General features: G+C 60.3%; 3 protein-coding genes across 8 annotated transcripts in view; 1 reads left to right on the top strand and 2 right to left on the bottom strand.

The window, feature by feature from the left end:
- The window catches only part of Ehmt1 (euchromatic histone lysine methyltransferase 1), a 129,675-nt gene extending 128,499 nt beyond the window's left edge, over positions 1 to 1,176 (bottom strand). For 5 of the 6 annotated variants that reach the window (XM_070015166.1, XM_070015171.1, XM_070015167.1 and 2 more), the window contains exon 1: positions 1,115 to 1,156. In XM_070015166.1, coding sequence (XP_069871267.1) covers positions 1,115 to 1,135 — 21 coding nt within the window. In that variant the 5' untranslated portion in view covers positions 1,136 to 1,156. Of the gene's footprint in view, positions 1 to 1,114 lie in introns of all 6 variants that reach the window. The other variant, XM_070015169.1, reaches the window with a different exon arrangement.
- A 212-nt stretch (positions 1,177 to 1,388) lies between these two features.
- Positions 1,389 to 15,468, top strand: part of Zmynd19 (zinc finger MYND-type containing 19) — a 38,563-nt gene continuing 24,483 nt past the window's right edge. The window contains exon 1 of the mRNA XM_070015195.1: positions 1,389 to 1,681. The gene's annotated coding sequence lies outside the window, so the exon portion shown is untranslated. The remainder of the gene's footprint in view (positions 1,682 to 15,468) is intronic.
- Positions 6,738 to 15,360, bottom strand: Arrdc1 (arrestin domain containing 1). The gene is made up of 7 exons (XM_070015191.1): positions 15,196 to 15,360; positions 9,915 to 10,025; positions 9,353 to 9,403; positions 9,074 to 9,228; positions 8,728 to 8,910; positions 8,458 to 8,634; positions 6,738 to 8,391 (listed from the first exon to the last, which is right to left on the bottom strand). The coding sequence occupies exons 1-7, from the start codon at positions 15,311 to 15,313 to the stop codon at positions 7,939 to 7,941; spliced, it is 1,248 nt and encodes a 415-aa protein (XP_069871292.1). The 5' UTR covers positions 15,314 to 15,360; the 3' UTR covers positions 6,738 to 7,938.

The following is a 15,468-nucleotide window of genomic DNA, read 5'->3' as shown; positions in this document are numbered from 1 at the left end:
TAGAGTGCTGGCCTCGCGTGCACGAGGCCGTGGGTTCGATTCCTCAGCACCACATAAGCCTAAAGAGCCGGAAGTGGTGCTGTGGCTCAAGCGGTAGAGCGCCCGCCTTGAGATGAAGAGCTGAGGGACAGCGCCCAGGACCCGAGTTCAAGCCCCAGGACCCGCCAAAAAGGAAAACACCATGAGGACTAGGAGTGACTTCACACAGCACAGCCGGCCCAGGCCGGCCCCACGCACGCAGGGCGTCCTCAGCGGCCCCGGCCGCCGCGAGCGCCCTTCCTGCCGCGCGACCCGCGGCCCACCGCGGACGGCGCGACCCGCGGCGGGCGGCCACGTTCCTCCGCCGCGGCCGGGCCCCGCGGCCCCTCGCGCTCGGCCGAGGAACTACCGAGGTAACTTCGCCGTCCGCGCGGCGGGCGCGCGGGGCGCGGCGTTTCCGCGGTGCCGAACGGTGCTCGGGCGCCCACCGGGGCGCGCGCGGGCCCGGGCGGGCCGCGAGGGCGAGCGCCGCGCAGCCGGGCCCCCGCTCGGCCCCCGCGGGCCGCCGGCCCGGCCTGGCCGCCGCCGAACAAAGGCGGCGAGCGCCGCGCGTGAGGGAAACTTGGGCGGCCAGCGCCGGGCAGCGCCCGCCGGGCGGCGGCGCCTTTGTGCGGCGCGGGCGCGGGCGGCGCGCCGGGACCGACAACTTTTCCGCAAAGATGGAGCCCCGCTCCGCTCCGAGCGAAAGGTCAGGGCGCGGGCCCGCCTCGCCCCGCCTCGCCCGCCGCCGCCGCCGCCGCCGCCGCCGCGCCGCCCCAACTTCCCGGCCGCACTTTCTCTTTTGTCTCCGGCGCCCGCCGGCCCGGCCCGCGCGCCCGCAGGCGGCCGGCGGAACGCGCGGCGCGGCGCCGACCCGCCGGCGCCCACCGCCCGCCGCCGGGCCCGCCGCGCACAAAGCGCTCCGGCGGCGCGCGGGCCGGGCCGGGGCCTCGGCGCGGCCTGGCCGGAGCAGCGGGGTCGCGCGGCCCCGCCGAGCCCGCCGCCGCGCCCGCCCCCCGCCCCCGCGCCGCCGCCGCCGCCGCCGCCGCCACCGCCGGCCGTCGCCCCCGCGCCGCCCGTCAGCCCCGCGCCTCACCTCAGCATCGGCGGCGGCCATGGCCCGGGCCCGCAGCGTGGCCCCGCCCCTCCCGCGCGCCATGGCCCCGCCCGCGCCTCGCGGCCTAGAGACGGGGAGGGGCCGGCGCTCCGCGCCTGAGCTTGCGCTTGCGCGCGCGCCTGCGCACTAGCGCTGGGCTGCGCGGCGTCTGCGCGCGGAGCGGCCGGGTGGCGCCTGCGCGCTAGGCCGAGACGCCGGGCGGACGTCCGGCCGAGCTGGAGTCGCCGGGAGAGGCGGCGGCGCGGAGGCCTGCCTGCTTGTGAATGCCGCCCCGACCGCCTCCTCGGCCTTGCTTCCTTCTCGCTCAGTTCCTGCCACCCAAAAGCGTTGCAGGAGGAACCCTCTTGGTCGGTCGTGGGGCTTGAGCTCGGGGCCTGGCGCCGTCCCGCGGCGGTACTTCCGGTTGGCTGGTGTTGACTGGAGATGTGAGTCTCGTGGACTTTCCTGCCGGGCTGGCTTCGGACCGCGCTCCGCACATCGCAGCCCGGCCAGAAAGAACACCTACCTGCGGGGTGCCGCGCCCTCGCCCACCCGGCCGTCCGCACGGTGAGCGAGCCCCGCACGCCCCGGCCGAGCTCCCCCCGCACGCCCCGGCCGGCCGCACAGCGAGCGAGCCCCGCACGCCCCGGCCGGCCGCACGGCGAGCGAGCCCCGCACGCCCCGGCCGTCCGCACGGTGAGCGAGCCCCGCACGCCCCGGCCGAGCTCCCCCCGCACGCCCCGGCCGGCCGCACAGCGAGCGAGCCCCGCACGCCCCGGCCGAGCTCCCCCCGCACGCCCCGGCCGGCCGCACGGCGAGCGAGCCCCGCACGCCCCGGCCGAGCTCCCCCCGCACGCCCCGCACGCCCCGGCCGAGCTCCCCCCGCACGCCCCGGCCGGCCGCACGGCGAGCGGGCCCCGCACGCCCCGGCCGGCCGCACGGCGAGCGAGCCCCGCACGCCCCGGCCGGCCGCACGGTGAGTTTGGACGCAGGCATTAGACCGAGGACCAAGCACTGTCCGCCGCAGGCGTGGCTGTTGGACCAGGGTCTCAGTCTTTTGGGACGGGGCTTCATCGGGGAGCAGGAGCAATGACCTCATTCTGGGAGAGAGAGCTAAACAGTTCATAGCTTACAGTTTGCATAAAGCTTGGTCCACCCCCAGATTCCACACAGTTGAGGGTGGGATTAGCCCATACCCAGGTTTACTCCCAGTCCTTTCTGGGCTCTCACAGTTTCCATGTATCAGGTCTGGCCATTTCGCTATATAACATAGAGCTGTAATGAATAGAAAAAAGAGATGTAGGACAGGGAAGGTGGCTTAGTGGTAGGGTGCTTGCTCAGGGACAATGCCCAGGCCCTGAGTTGAAGACCCAGGACTGGCAAGAAAGAAACAAACCAACAAACAGAGGTGTATTAGTTGGTGCAGACATGCCATGGGAAGAGAGTATTTCAAAATAGTCATCTTCAGCCATCTTTATGGTATAGGTAAGGTTTGCCCCAGGCCTTACAAGCCCTGCGCAGACACCTCACCTCCCTACCTCTTGGCTCAATTTCAGCCCAGTATCTGTGTTACCTAGGTAACTTGCATACCTAGAAGCAGTCACCTCCCCTCCTGCTAGGTCATATCCTGTGCCTTCTCTGGTCAAACCTCCCATCTGACCATAGGAGGGTCCCAGGCCCCGAGGTCATATCCAGATCCACTGTGGCCTTCTCTTTCCCCTACCTGGCCACACCTCTCCCTGAAGTCCTGGCCCTGGGCTGAATCACCCTGTTTTCAGCCATGCCTCTTCACCACACATGGCATGGTATTCTCTTCATCAGCTACCTAATGAAACCTACTTAAATAGACAAAGCGTTAAGTGGCGCTGTGGCTCAAGTGGTAGAGCACTAGCCTTGAGCTGAAGAGCTGAGGGACCGTGCCCAGGCCCAGAGTTCAAGCCCCATGACTGACCAAAAAAAAAAAAAAAAAAGTGTTACAGTAGGGGTAAAAGGTGTACATAGTCTGTTTGGGAAGTGTTCAGAAGTTGTTACCACTGGTCCTGGGGAGGCTCTGATGTTTCCTTACTTTGGGAAAATTTCCTCCATCCTCTCCTTGTAAGCAAGTTTTGGGTAAGTCATGTTCTTCCTGGATTCCAGGGTGACAGTGAATTGCTTAGACAAAGACAGATGTATAATGGAGGCAAGAAAATCAAGTTTTTCTCTTGCCTTCATTTTAGTTAATTCATGGACCCAAGTAAGGAGTTAGTGCCTTGTAGGGAAAGTAGCTTATAAGCACTTGATACAACTTAAAGGACAAAACTGTGGGATATCCTTGGATGAGAGGCAGTGTTAGAGTTACGTGTATAGCCAGGTATTGTGGCATATACCTATAACGCTAGCATCAGGAAACTAAGGTAGGAAGACCTCAAGTTCAAGACCAGCTTCAGTTAAATAAAAACTTTGTCTCAAAAAAAAAAAAAATGAATTCGGGGCTGGGAAGATGGCTCAGTAGTAGAGCGCTTGCCTTGCATGCCTGAGGCCCTGGGTTTGATTCCTCAGCACCACATAAGCAACAAGAAAAAAGCTGGAAATGGCGCTGTGGCTCAAGCGGTAGAGTGCTAGCCTTGAGCTGAAGAGCTGAGGGACAGCGCCCAGGCCCAGAGTTCAGGCCCCACTACCGGACCCCCCCCCCCCAAAAAAAAATGAATTCATCTGTATGGTCACTTCTTCTAAGCTAAGAGTATAATGTTCCAAAAAGTCTTAGGAAAACACTGGGTGCTGGATGGCTCACATCTGTTACTCAGGAGGCTGAGACACGAGGATCATAGTTCGAAGCCAGCCAGAGTAGGAAAGTCCATGAGATCTTAACTCCTATTAACCATCAAAAAGCCAGAAGTAAAACTGTGGCTTCAGAAGTGGCGCTGTAGCTCAAGTGGTAGAGCGCTCGCCTTGAGCTGAAGAGCTGAGGGACAGCGCTCAGGCCCAGAGTTCAAGCCCCACGACTGACAAAAAAAAAAAAAAAACATAAAAAACTGTGGCTTCAGTGGCATAATGCCAGCCTGGAAGGAAAAAGCTCAGGGCTAGTGCCCAGTCCAGAATTCAAGCTCCCTTGCAAAAGAAAAAGCAAAACTGAGCCTGATGCTGGTGGCTCACACCCATAATCCTAGCTACTCAGGAGGCTAAGACTGAGGATCACGGTTCAAAGCCAGCCCAGGCAAAGAAAGTCCTTGAGACTCTTATCTCCAGTGAACCACCAGAAAAACGAAGTGGCACTGTGGCTTAAGTGGTAGGGCACTTGCCTTGAGCTGAAGACTTGAGGGACAGTGTCCAGGCCCATAGTTAAAGCCCTACAACCGACTGGAAAAAAGAAAAAAAAGGATTGTACATATGTCTGAAGTGCTAAACCATTTGTGTAGCAAGTTCGAAGCCGAGAGTTCAAACTTCAGCACTAAAAAGAAAAAAATGGGAGTAAGAGAAACTGCATTCGTGTATTTTTTATTACAATATATTGTTGTAATGGTCTACTTTTTATTAGTGTTCTTGATCTCTTCCTGTATCTAGTTTATAAGTTAAACTTCATCATATGTGGGCGGGGTTGGTGGTAGTGGGGTACACTTTACCATATGTATAAAACAAAATTGGGACTATACTAGAGGATTTAGTTTATAGTTTCAGGTATCTAGTTAGGACCCGCCTGCAGGTGCTCTCATTTTAAACTGAATCCCACATCCCAGCAAGCTGATGGAGGTGAAGAACCTGAGGCTTGTAGGTTGATCCCAACTGCCCTTATAGAGCTACTCAGGAGGCTGAGAGCTGAGGATTGAGGCTTGAAACCTGCCTAGGCAGAAAAGTCTGTGAGATGATTATCTCCAGTTAACCAACAAAAACCAGAAGTGGAGGTGTCACTCAAGAGGCAGAATGTGCCAGCCTCGAGCAGAAAAAAAAAAAAAACGAGCAGAGCACTAGCCCTTGAGTTCAAGCCCCAGTACCAATAAACACACATATACCAAAAACAAAACAAAAACCCACAGCCTATGACTCAACTCCTGACTTCCAACCCCAGAAACTGAAATTTCCTAGCCTTTCATGCCGGCTGAGAGGTGAGGATGGAGGCCGCCTGGTCTGGGGCTAGGGTTGCCACTAATTAGAAGGAATGCTTCAGCTGGGGAGAGGGATCCCAGTTAGGAGCCAGTTCCAATCTGAGGAAAGTGTCACTGCCAGGTTGGGAGGGCAGGCAGGCAGAGGGGCTTCCCCTGGGGGGGGGGGGGGCGTCTCAGCAGGACAGAGAGCCTCTGTTGAGAGCTGCCCCGGGGTTTTGGGGTTTTGAAATATTTTTATTGTTGTCTTAAAGGTGATATATAGTGGGGTTACCTTTGCGTATATTAGGTGATAGGTACATTTCTTTCCTTTTGCTTCGTATCAGCTGTTCCCTCTCCTCTTGTTTGCTCCTGTCTATCACTGCCCTTGAGTTGCTCTTGAGTCACATTCATCCATGTCCGGCGCCACTGAGGGTCCCTTCTGAGGTTTTTCACCGCTGATTCTGTGCCCTCCCACCTTGCCTCCAATGTGCACGCGTGCCCCTGTTGGCAGGAGCTCTGGTCAGAAATGGAGGCACCACTGAGGGTGTCTGGTTTGGGCTAGGCTTGGTGGGAAAGCCTATCCTAACTGGGCAGGTTTCTCAGATGGGGAGATGCTGCATGGGGTGAGGAAAGTAGAGTGAAATTGAGGTCCTCACAAAACTGAAGGAGCCTTCAGCCCACCAGTAGCCCCGGTTCAGTCTCATAGGAGACCCTCTGAACCGAGTTCTGCTAAGTCTGTCCTTGTGTACACAGACACGGAGGAAGAAGCAGATGGTCCTAAGGCCATCCCAGGTTTCTTCAGGAAAGATGAACTGTTCTGTCAAAGCCTAAGCCAGCATAGAACAGGCCACGGACTTAAGCCCTCCCAGACAGCACAGAGCACTCAGTCTGTAGTTCTCCGTGGCCTGCCTGGCACACCTAACCTGCTTTCCCTCACACCCACCTCTCCTAGACTGGTGCTTTGGCCCTCTCCCAAAACCTTTGATTTCAGTTATCTGTATAGCTTGCTTTACAGTCTGCATCTTAAATCAAGAGAAGTCTTTCCTTTTTAGTGAAAAATGAGGACATTCCCTATCCCTTACGTGTCTCTCTTGCATTGTGTATCTTGTGCATCATCTGACTCTACCCTACCCTTACTTAGCTTACACTTTGTGTGCCCTAGTGACTAGAACAATACTTTCTGGCATAAGGAAGACAAAGTAAATGCTTATCAAATGAATATGATGCTGGGCGCTGGTGGCTCACACCTGTAATCCTAGCTACTCAGGAGATGGAGATCTGAGGATTACAGTTCAAAGCCAGCCTGGGAAGGAAAGGGTGTGAGATCTCCAATAAACCACCCAAAAACTGGAAGTGGTGCTGTGGCTCAAGTAGTAGAGCGCTAGCCTTGAGCAAAAGAGCTCAGGGACAGCGCCCAGGCCCAGAGTTCAAGTCCATCACAAAAAAAAAGCTTAAAATGGAAACTTTTTCTAAAGAACGTGTCCCAAATAGGGTGTGGCAGCCTTCTCCTATTTGGAATAGCCACTGACTCTCCATCCGTCCTGAGAGGCACTGCTCAATGCACATTTTGTTTTACTTAGTTTATTGGTAATGGGATTGAATCCAGAGTCCAGGCCTTGAGCTATATCCCCAGACATGTTGTCTTGTTTCTGAAACAGTCTCAGTGTCTTTTTTTATATATAATGTATTACTTCCTTGTGTGATTCTGGGGTCTGAACGCAAGGCCCAACACTTGCTAGGCAGATGCCTATCAAGTCCTCCCTCCCTGCCCTTCCATAGTTTTGCCAGGGCTCCCTGGAGCTAGCGATCCTGCCCCTGCTTCTACAGTAACTGGGGTCACAGACACCGCACTGGCTCCTGCCCGGGTTTTGGTCGGTGGTGGGTGGGCCTTGAACTCGGGGTCCAGGCGCTGTCCCTCAGCTCAAGGCGAGCGCTCTCCGCTTGAGCCACAGCGCCACTTCCGGTTTTCTGGTGGTTCACTGGAGGTAAGAGTCCCGTGGACTTTCCTGCCCGGGCTGGCTTTGAACCGCGATCTCAGGTCTCAGCCTCTGAGCGGCGCCGCGGGGAGGGCCCTGGCGCAGGCGCCTTGGCTTTCCGCGGGCGCGGCGGCGCCACCAGCAGGCGGGGGCCTCTCGCAGGCCCGGGGGGCGGGGAATGGGGGGGGGCCAGGTGCCCGCCGCGCAGCCGCAGTTCAGTTGGCCAAGTCCAGCACCGGGCCGGCCTCTGCCGCTACCCCTGCCTGTCAGCTCGCTCCAGGCCTGAGGGCTCGGAGCCGGCCAGCCCTCCCCTCAGCCTCTGGAAGGGAGCGGAGGCGTCCTCAGGCACGCGAGGCCCCCAGGGGCCCTGGGTCAGAAGACAGAGTTGGAGAAGGCCAGGGCCTAGAGGTAGGACGGAGGGGCGTGGCCGGCGGAGGGGCGTGGCCGGCGGCTCCACAGTACCCCGCAGGGAGGGACCTGGCCCGGGGCGGAGGGGCGGAGCCCCAGCTTTGGGACCAGTTTGAGCGAGGACGGGCCGCCAGCCTCTGCCCCGCTTGATTGTAGGGCGCTTTATTTAGTCTGTCCAGACCCCAGGGCCCTGCCACTCCGGCCCCAGAAGAAGAGGGCCGACGCCCCGGGGCCAGGGGAGATGGGTCTGCGGGGGAGGCCGCCGGGCAGCAGCAGATCCTGAGGGCCGGGCCGGGCCGAGAACGAAGGCACGAGGCCCTGGGTCCGTCCCAGGGCAGAGGCCAGGCCCGCGGGAAAAGGCAGCGTGCGGTGAGGTCAGGGTTCAAGAGTCGGCTCCCCGGGTCAGGCAGCTCTGCTCGTAGGACGGCGGGGCCTCTGCGGGGAGAGCGCGGTCTAAGAGGGCGTCCCGGGGCTCCGGCCCCCCGTAGAGGTAGCCCCAGGAGCCGTACTCCGGGGGGAGGGCCAGGGCGCTGCCGGCCGGCACGGGGCCGCCGCAGGCTTCCGCGCAGTAGGGGACGGCGGCCCCGGGGGAGACGCGCAGGGCGCCGGGGCGGCCGTCCGCGGCGGGCGCCGGGGCGGGCGGCTGGGAGCGGCTCTTGGCAGAGAGGGAGACTGGGTCCAGGGCGTGGGGGACCCCGGCCACAGCTTCGGCCTCCTCCTGGGGAGGCGCCGAGGGCACCGCCGGGGAGGAGGCCCCAGGCGGGGCCTGGTTCACAGCAATATCGCCGACGAAGAGCGGGAGCATCACGGTGGCCTCGGGCGCCTTCAGGGCGACCTGGAGAGGAGGAGGCGGTGAGGCCGGGGCGTGGGCCTGGGGACCCCGGGCCGAGCCACACCCGACCTGCAGGTAGTAGTCGATGTGGATGAGGCTGCAGCCCGGCAGGGCCGACTGGGGCAGGGCAGGCACCAGGATCTGCTCTCGCCACTGAGCTCGCCTCCAGGCCTTCGCCCCCGCGCCCTCCACTTCCGCGATGGTCCGCACGTCGTAGATCCAGCGCTTGGCCTTATAGGACACTTTCTAAGGAAAGAGCGGCTGTGAGCCTGGCAGCCCGCAGGTCCACCCCTCTGCTGTCCACTGAGGACAGGCCCAGGCAGCCGGCGTAGGCCTGACCTGTAGCAGACTGGCCACCACAGGGCTGGTGTCCTTGCCCGACTGATTCTCGATATCCGCCTGCAGCCGCAGCACCTGCCCCGCAACATAGCCGCGGAGGTCAGTGCGCGCCGTGAGGACCACGCTGCCCGTCTTCACCAGCTTGTAGGAGAACCTCTTGGTGGCAGAGGCCACGTTGGGTTGCTTGAGGAAGGAAAATGGGGAGGAGTGACCACAGGCCGGGTCTCTAGGGCATCGCCCTCAGCCTGCCCTGGACACCTGCAGTCAGTTCAAGCCAGCTCACCGCCTCTGGGCATAGCGCTCTGGTCCAGACTCCCTCACCCTGGAGGCCCCCATCCCACCTCACCTCAATGTCTGGGATGCTGTTCAGGTTTAGTGGGCTCAGGACATAGAACACGAGGCTGCACTTGTGATCCTTAGAAAAACGTGGGGTGTCGATGGTGGCCTTGACCTGATGCACAACCCTCCCAAAAGGCCCCTCAAAGGATGTGGGTGCTGTGGCTGGGAAGAGAGGAGGGGCTGGCACCTGCACCTCCCACCCTACCCTTCCACTCCTCCCCTCCACAGCACCTGCGCCTCCCCCCTTCCCCTCCCCAGCAACCACTGCCAGAGACCATCCACTCACTGGGAAGCAGGAACTGGAAAGGGAAGCTGTGCTCTCCAGCAGTCAGGTTCCCTACAGGAACAATAGGGAGGTTGGAGCAGGCTTCAAGGGGCCCACAGTGGCCATGGACAAGGTGGAAACAAAATGATGAACATGGGGCTGGGAAGGTGGCTCAGTGGTAGAGCGCTTGCCTTGCATGCATGAGGCCCTGGGTTTGATTCCTCAGTACCACATAAGCAAAAAGAAAAAAGCCGGAAGTGGCCCTGGGGCTCAAGTGGTAGAGCGCTAGCCTTGAGCTGAAGAGCTGAGGGACAGCGCCCAGGCCCAGAGTTCAGGCCCTACAACTGGACCAAAAAAAAAAAAAAAGCAAAACATGGGAGCTTGGTTCAACCAGGAAAGTGGTTTGTGGTGGGGGACAGGGTGAATCAGGCAAATCAAGGCTCACAGCCCACTAGATCAATCACCAGGGCACGACACACAAGCGTCCAGGAGGCAGTGTTGGGGAAGAGAGTGGGCAGACAGGTCTCACTCTAGGTAAGGGCTACCCCTGGGGTGAGGTAGGGAGATGGGCTTCCAGACTCACCCTTGTCAGCCAGCGACAGGGAGCTGTTGAAGTAGCTTTCCTCCACCACCCATGCTCCATCATTGGCCTTGTTAGAGACCCCACAGGAACCTGTACAGGTCACCCGGATGGCTGAAAAGAGGGAGGACAGCATGAACCCCAGCTAGCTGGTGGCCATACACCCCTCTGTCTTCATGCAGGAATTCAGGGAGGGTGGCAGACCTGCAGCCAGGCAGCCTAACCTACACAGCCTGCAGAGGCCCAGAGGCAAGCAGCCTGCCTCCCAGAGAACACGTCCTAGCCATCCCTGCTCTTGTGCTGTTCTCTGGAGCCAGGCTGGCAGGGAAACGGGCACAGTTCCACCTGTCGTATAACCCAGAGGAAGCCCCATGCACTCTGAAGACAAGCCCCACGCTCCCTCCAAATTGGTACCTGTGGCTCCTATCCCTATGGTAGTCTGGCTCCCCTGAAATAAATGTGGGCTTTACCCTGATCCCCCTACCTTCTTCCCACAAGTGAGTTAGGCTGGAAGGTGCCCCTTCAGTCTCCAGGAAGCCAGCTGCCAGCCCTCCCACTGCAGGAATGTGGTCAGACCTGCCTGGACAGGTCAACAGTCTGGCACTGAGCAGGCCCTGACTTCCTGGGCAGCAGTGCCCGCAAGGCTGACTTTTTGCTCCATGAAATGGCTCCAACTTCCTCCAACAACAGGAGTGCCCGAACAAGGAACCATTGGGGGCAGAACTCAAATTCCTTACTCCACAGATGAATTACCTACGGTGGCCAGGCAACCATGGCTGGACGCTGATCACAGAGGAGGGCTGACCGTGCAGCTTGTAACCTACTCTCCTCCCTACAGGACAGGGTCACAGTCTACCCTTCCTGGTCCTTCCAGACTTGGCAGGGTCTTGTGAAGAGAAGATTACTCAGACTGACATCTTTGTGATGAAGCTACCAGGCAGGAAGAACCTGGGTGTTCCTCAGGGACCGAAGGGAGAGCAATGCCTGCCTTCCCAGCCTGTCTCCTTGCCTGGTGGTCCTGTTGCCTACCTTTGGTCATCTACAGCACCGGACTTCCTCCCACAAATTTTTTTTTTGTCGGTCGTGGGGCTTGAACTCTGGGCCTGGGCATTGTCCCTTAGCTCTTCAGCTCAAGGCGAACCTCCCACAAATCTTCAGCTCATCTTCAGCCCCGAGTGACCCTCCACACACATCCTGGCAATCCAAAGACTCCTGCCCCTGCCCCACTCCTCACCCCGTCTCTGCTCCTTGATGCTGCGAGTGACCAGCCCTGGTCCAGTTCGAAGTCCATACCTCTTCCATGCATTAACCACCCTTTCCCTGGAAATCTGGACTCAGTGGCACCTGACAGTTGTGAGGCCACAGGCTCAGAGTATATGTGCTGGGCAGGGGGAACTGGAATGCTCTCTAGTGGAAAGGGTGCATCCCCAAGGGGACTTGCAGTTCTGTGGATGACAGGCTCAAGCCCAGGTGCCAAAAGGGATAAGGAGGTCTGGGTTCAGGCCACATGCTGCCAGTTGTCCCAGCCCATAGTACAGAGCCAGCCAAACTCTCCATCCTAAGGTTATAGGCTGTAACAAAATGGCTGCTTTAGCAGTTTAATTTTTTTATGGGGGAGGGGGGATTTGTTGTTTGAGTGACTTAAGAGGCAACGGATGACTGGAACAGACACCCTGCCTCACCTGAAATTAGGGAAAACCCAGATTGCTTACATTTTAACTGCTTGAGACTAGCAAATATTTAGTACTTTGACCCATGTTGGGGAAGAAATGGAAAACCAGATGCTCCTTACACTGATTAACTCTAGGCTATGTGAAGCAGACCCACTGTAATTCCACCTGCACTGCCAAGATGCCTAGCAGCTTTCCGCATATCCACAGTATGGCCACGTAGCTCCTGTGACAGCAGTCAGTCTAGCCAGGCACCTTCCACACACCTGAGATCCTGAGGCCCAGCCAGCATAGCTACTATACTGCGCAGCCCACCCCCAGTGACGCCAGTACAGGACTTGGAGACAGATGACTTGATTTCTCTTTTTTTTTTTTGGTGGTTGTGGTGGTGGTCCTTGGGCCTGAACTCTGGGCCTGGGTGCTATCCCTCAGCTCTTCAGCTCAAGGCTAGCGCTCTACCACTTGAGTCACACAAAGCACCACTTCCAGCTTTTTCTGCTTAAGTGGTGCTGAGGCATTGAACCCAGTGCTTCATACACACGAGGCAAGTGCTCTACTACTGAGCCACCTTCCCAGCCCCTGACTTGATTTCTTGATAAAACACCTGAAGCTCCACCTTGGTCCTTAGTAGGGTCCCAGCAAGGCTGGGAGAATTCCCCAGGGACTAAGCCAATGTCACTTGTCAAGGCCAGGGGAACAACTAGATGTTTGCCTTCTTAAGTCACAGGATCACACGGGATCCCAGGGTGCAGTTCTACCCGAGGGGAAGGAGGGAGCCACAGGAATACCAGGAGGCCCTCCCTGCTAGAGAGGACATGGGCACACTGGCATGACTCTCCTTTCCGGCCTGCAGATGCTTGCAGTTGTAGGACTGACCAGACAAACACTGGTGACCTGGTTGGATACTATTTCTTCCAGGATTTAAAATCAGGCTCTCTTTGATTGCTGAGTTTTTGCTCCAGCCTGGCACACTTTTCTTCCCGGGCTGGCTTTGAACCAAAATCCTCTGCATCTTAGACTCTTAAGTAACCAGAATTATAGGAGTGAGCCACTAGTGCCTGGCTCACTTTCTGGTTTTTATTACTGAGCTGCTTTTTGTAATGTCCCTGCTGTCCCACACTTCCTCTTGCGCGTGGGGTGTCTGCTCCTAGAGGCAAGCATGGCGCTTTACTCTGTATGATGGCCGTGGACCAGCAGAAGCGTTCTAGCAGAGTCTCCCCCACAGAGCACCTAGTGGCAGGTGGCAGAAGATTGGGCACTATGAAGATGCTTCCTGCAGGATGCCAGTGGCTCACACCTATACTCCTCGCTACTCTGGAGACTGAGAGCTGAGGATCCCAGTTTGAAGCCAGCCCAGACAGGAAAGTCCCTAAGACTCTTATCTCCAATAAACTACTCAAAGTCCAGAAGTGGTGCTGTAGCTAAAGTGGTAGAATGCTAGCCTTAAACACAAAGAGGCTCAGGGATAGCTTCAAGGCCCAGGACTGTCAAAAAAAAGTTTTCCAAACTGTTCTTGCCCACCCGTTTCCACAAAAATGGGAGTAGCCCTGCCTTTGCTATGTTCTCCTACTAAAGCTGTGCTGCTTCCAAAAGCAACAATCTTCCCTGGGAGTTAGGACAGAGCTGGCCTGGGAGTGGGGAGACATACATGCAGCTGTACTATGAGTGAGCACACAAGACGTAAGGGTAGAGTGTGGAGCCACTCTACCCGCTCCGGGGCACAGAAGACATCTCCTTCTCAGCTCTCCTCCATCAACTCTAAGGCAGCAGGCAGCCAGTGTCCTCCTGACTAGGCACTGACCATCACTGCCGTTCACTGGACAAATATCCATGAGCAAGACTGGAAGCCCCAGGGCAGGCCTGCTGTCCTAGTGGGGAGTTCAGGACAGCTCTGCTGCACCTGCTGGGGCTGGCTAAGGCCCCACAAATACCCACTGAATGAAGGGCACAAAACAGTTGTGGTCCTTCCTTTCCCACCCCAGACAGGATGGAGGGAGCCCGATAGGAATCCCGCACACATCCCCCACCTCCAGCAACCTGAACCATCTGCCTCTAGCCTCAAGCTGTGCTCTCCATTCAACCACCTACTCACCACAGGGAGGCCAAAGTACTTAGCCAATCCTCTCACTGTGGCTAGCAATACCCTGCTTACTCCAAATCCATCCTGGAAGGGAATAACAAGAGACAGAGCTGAGTGGCAAGCTCCACAGGGCCTCTTTTCTGTCCTGTGTCTCCCGAGCCGGTAGGCCTGTCTTGGTTTCCCCACAGCCTAGCTGGGGTCCTCTCCTTGTTTAGTTTGTGCCTTGAGGAACTGAGCTGTTGCCCCAATAAACAGCCACAGCTGCTCCTCCTAGACCCTAAGCTCCCAGGGAGATGGGGGGGCGGAGGGACAGCGGTGGAGCCCTGGGGGGGGCAGCGGTGGAGCCCCGGGGGGGACAGCGGTGGAGCCCTGGGGGGGGCAGCGGTGGAGCCCCGGGGGGGACAGCGGTGGAGCCCCGGGGGGGACAGCGGTGGAGCCCTGGGGGGGGGACAGCGGTGGAGCCCTGGGGGGGACAGCGGTGGAGCCCTGGGGGGGCAGCGGTGGAGCCTTGGGGGGCAGCGGTGGAGCCCTGGGGGGGGACGGCGGTGGAGCCCTGGGGGGGACAGCGGTGGAGCCCTGGGGGGGGGACAGCGGTGGAGCCCTGGGGGGGCAGCGGTGGAGCCCTGGGGGGGGCAGCGGTGGAGCACTGGGGGGGGACGGCGGTGGAGCCCTGGGGGGGGACGGCGGTGGAGCCCTGGGGGGGGACGGCGGTGGAGCCCTGGGGGGGGCAGCGGTGGAGCACTGGGGGGGGACGGCGGTGGAGCACTGGGGGGGGACGGCGGTGGAGCACTGGGGGGGGACGGCGGTGGAGCCCTGGGGGGGGACGGCGGTGGAGCCCTGGGGGGGGACGGCGGTGGAGCCCTGGGGGGGGCAGCGGTGGAGCACTGGGGGGGGACGGCGGTGGAGCCCTGGGGGGGGACGGCGGTGGAGCCCGGGGGGGGGGGACGGCGGTGGAGCACTGGCCCGGGGTGTCCGTGAGCCCAGGGCCAGCGGGGGAGACCCGGGCCGCCCCCAGCGGCAAAGCTGGGACAGGTGTAGTCCCAGGCCCTGCTGGCTGCCACAATGGACTCCAGAAGTGCCGGGTCCGCAGGGAAGTGGACACCGGAAGCAAAGGTGGAGCGGACCCGGCCTCGACACCCACAGCCTGGCGCCGGAGCCGGGCCGGGCACCGACTTCAGCCCACCACGCCGGGGCCCGGCGGCAACCCGACCCCCGGTCCGCCGCGGCGCGGGAAGCGGCTCAAGACCCCTCCCTGCCGGCGGCCGGGCCGGAGCCGGGGCCACCCCGCGAGCCTGGGCTCGGGTGACAGCCGGGCAGGGGAGGCCGGAGGCCCGCCAGCGCCCAGGTCGGGGCGGCCTGAACCAGGTGACCGGCCGCCCGAGGCGGAAGAACCGGGCCTCGCGTCGCCCGCCCCAACGGCCGGCTCCCCCGGCGCCCCCCAGGACCCAAGGCCTTCGGAGGGCCCCACTTCCGGGATCCGCCCCGCCGCAGGTGCAGCCCGGCCGCCGCCCACCCCAGAGGGCCCCGCGCCCACCTCGGAAGGGGAGCGGCGCCCCGAGGCGCACGCGGACGTCCCCGGCCAGAGGCTCCCCGGGGCTGTAGACGACTCGGCCGTGGCTCAAGCGGATCTCGAAGAGCTGCACCCGCCCCATGCCGCGGCCTCCCGCGCGGCGAACTGACGCCCGCCAGGGTTGCTTCCCCGAGGCCGGCCCCGGCCCGAGGCCCCGCCCCCGGTCCCACCGAGAGACACGCCCCAAACGCGTGGCCACGCCCCTGGCCAGAGGCCTCGCCCTTGACGCAGGACATC

The sequence above is a fragment of the Dipodomys merriami genome, unplaced genomic scaffold (assembly GCF_024711535.1).
Source record: "Dipodomys merriami isolate MVZ:Mamm:240054 unplaced genomic scaffold, mDipMer1.0.p SCAF_11, whole genome shotgun sequence".
Lineage (NCBI taxonomy): Eukaryota > Metazoa > Chordata > Mammalia > Rodentia > Heteromyidae > Dipodomys > Dipodomys merriami.
The sequence above is the reverse complement of the archived record's forward strand: the minus strand, read 5'-3'. Positions and strand labels throughout refer to the sequence as shown.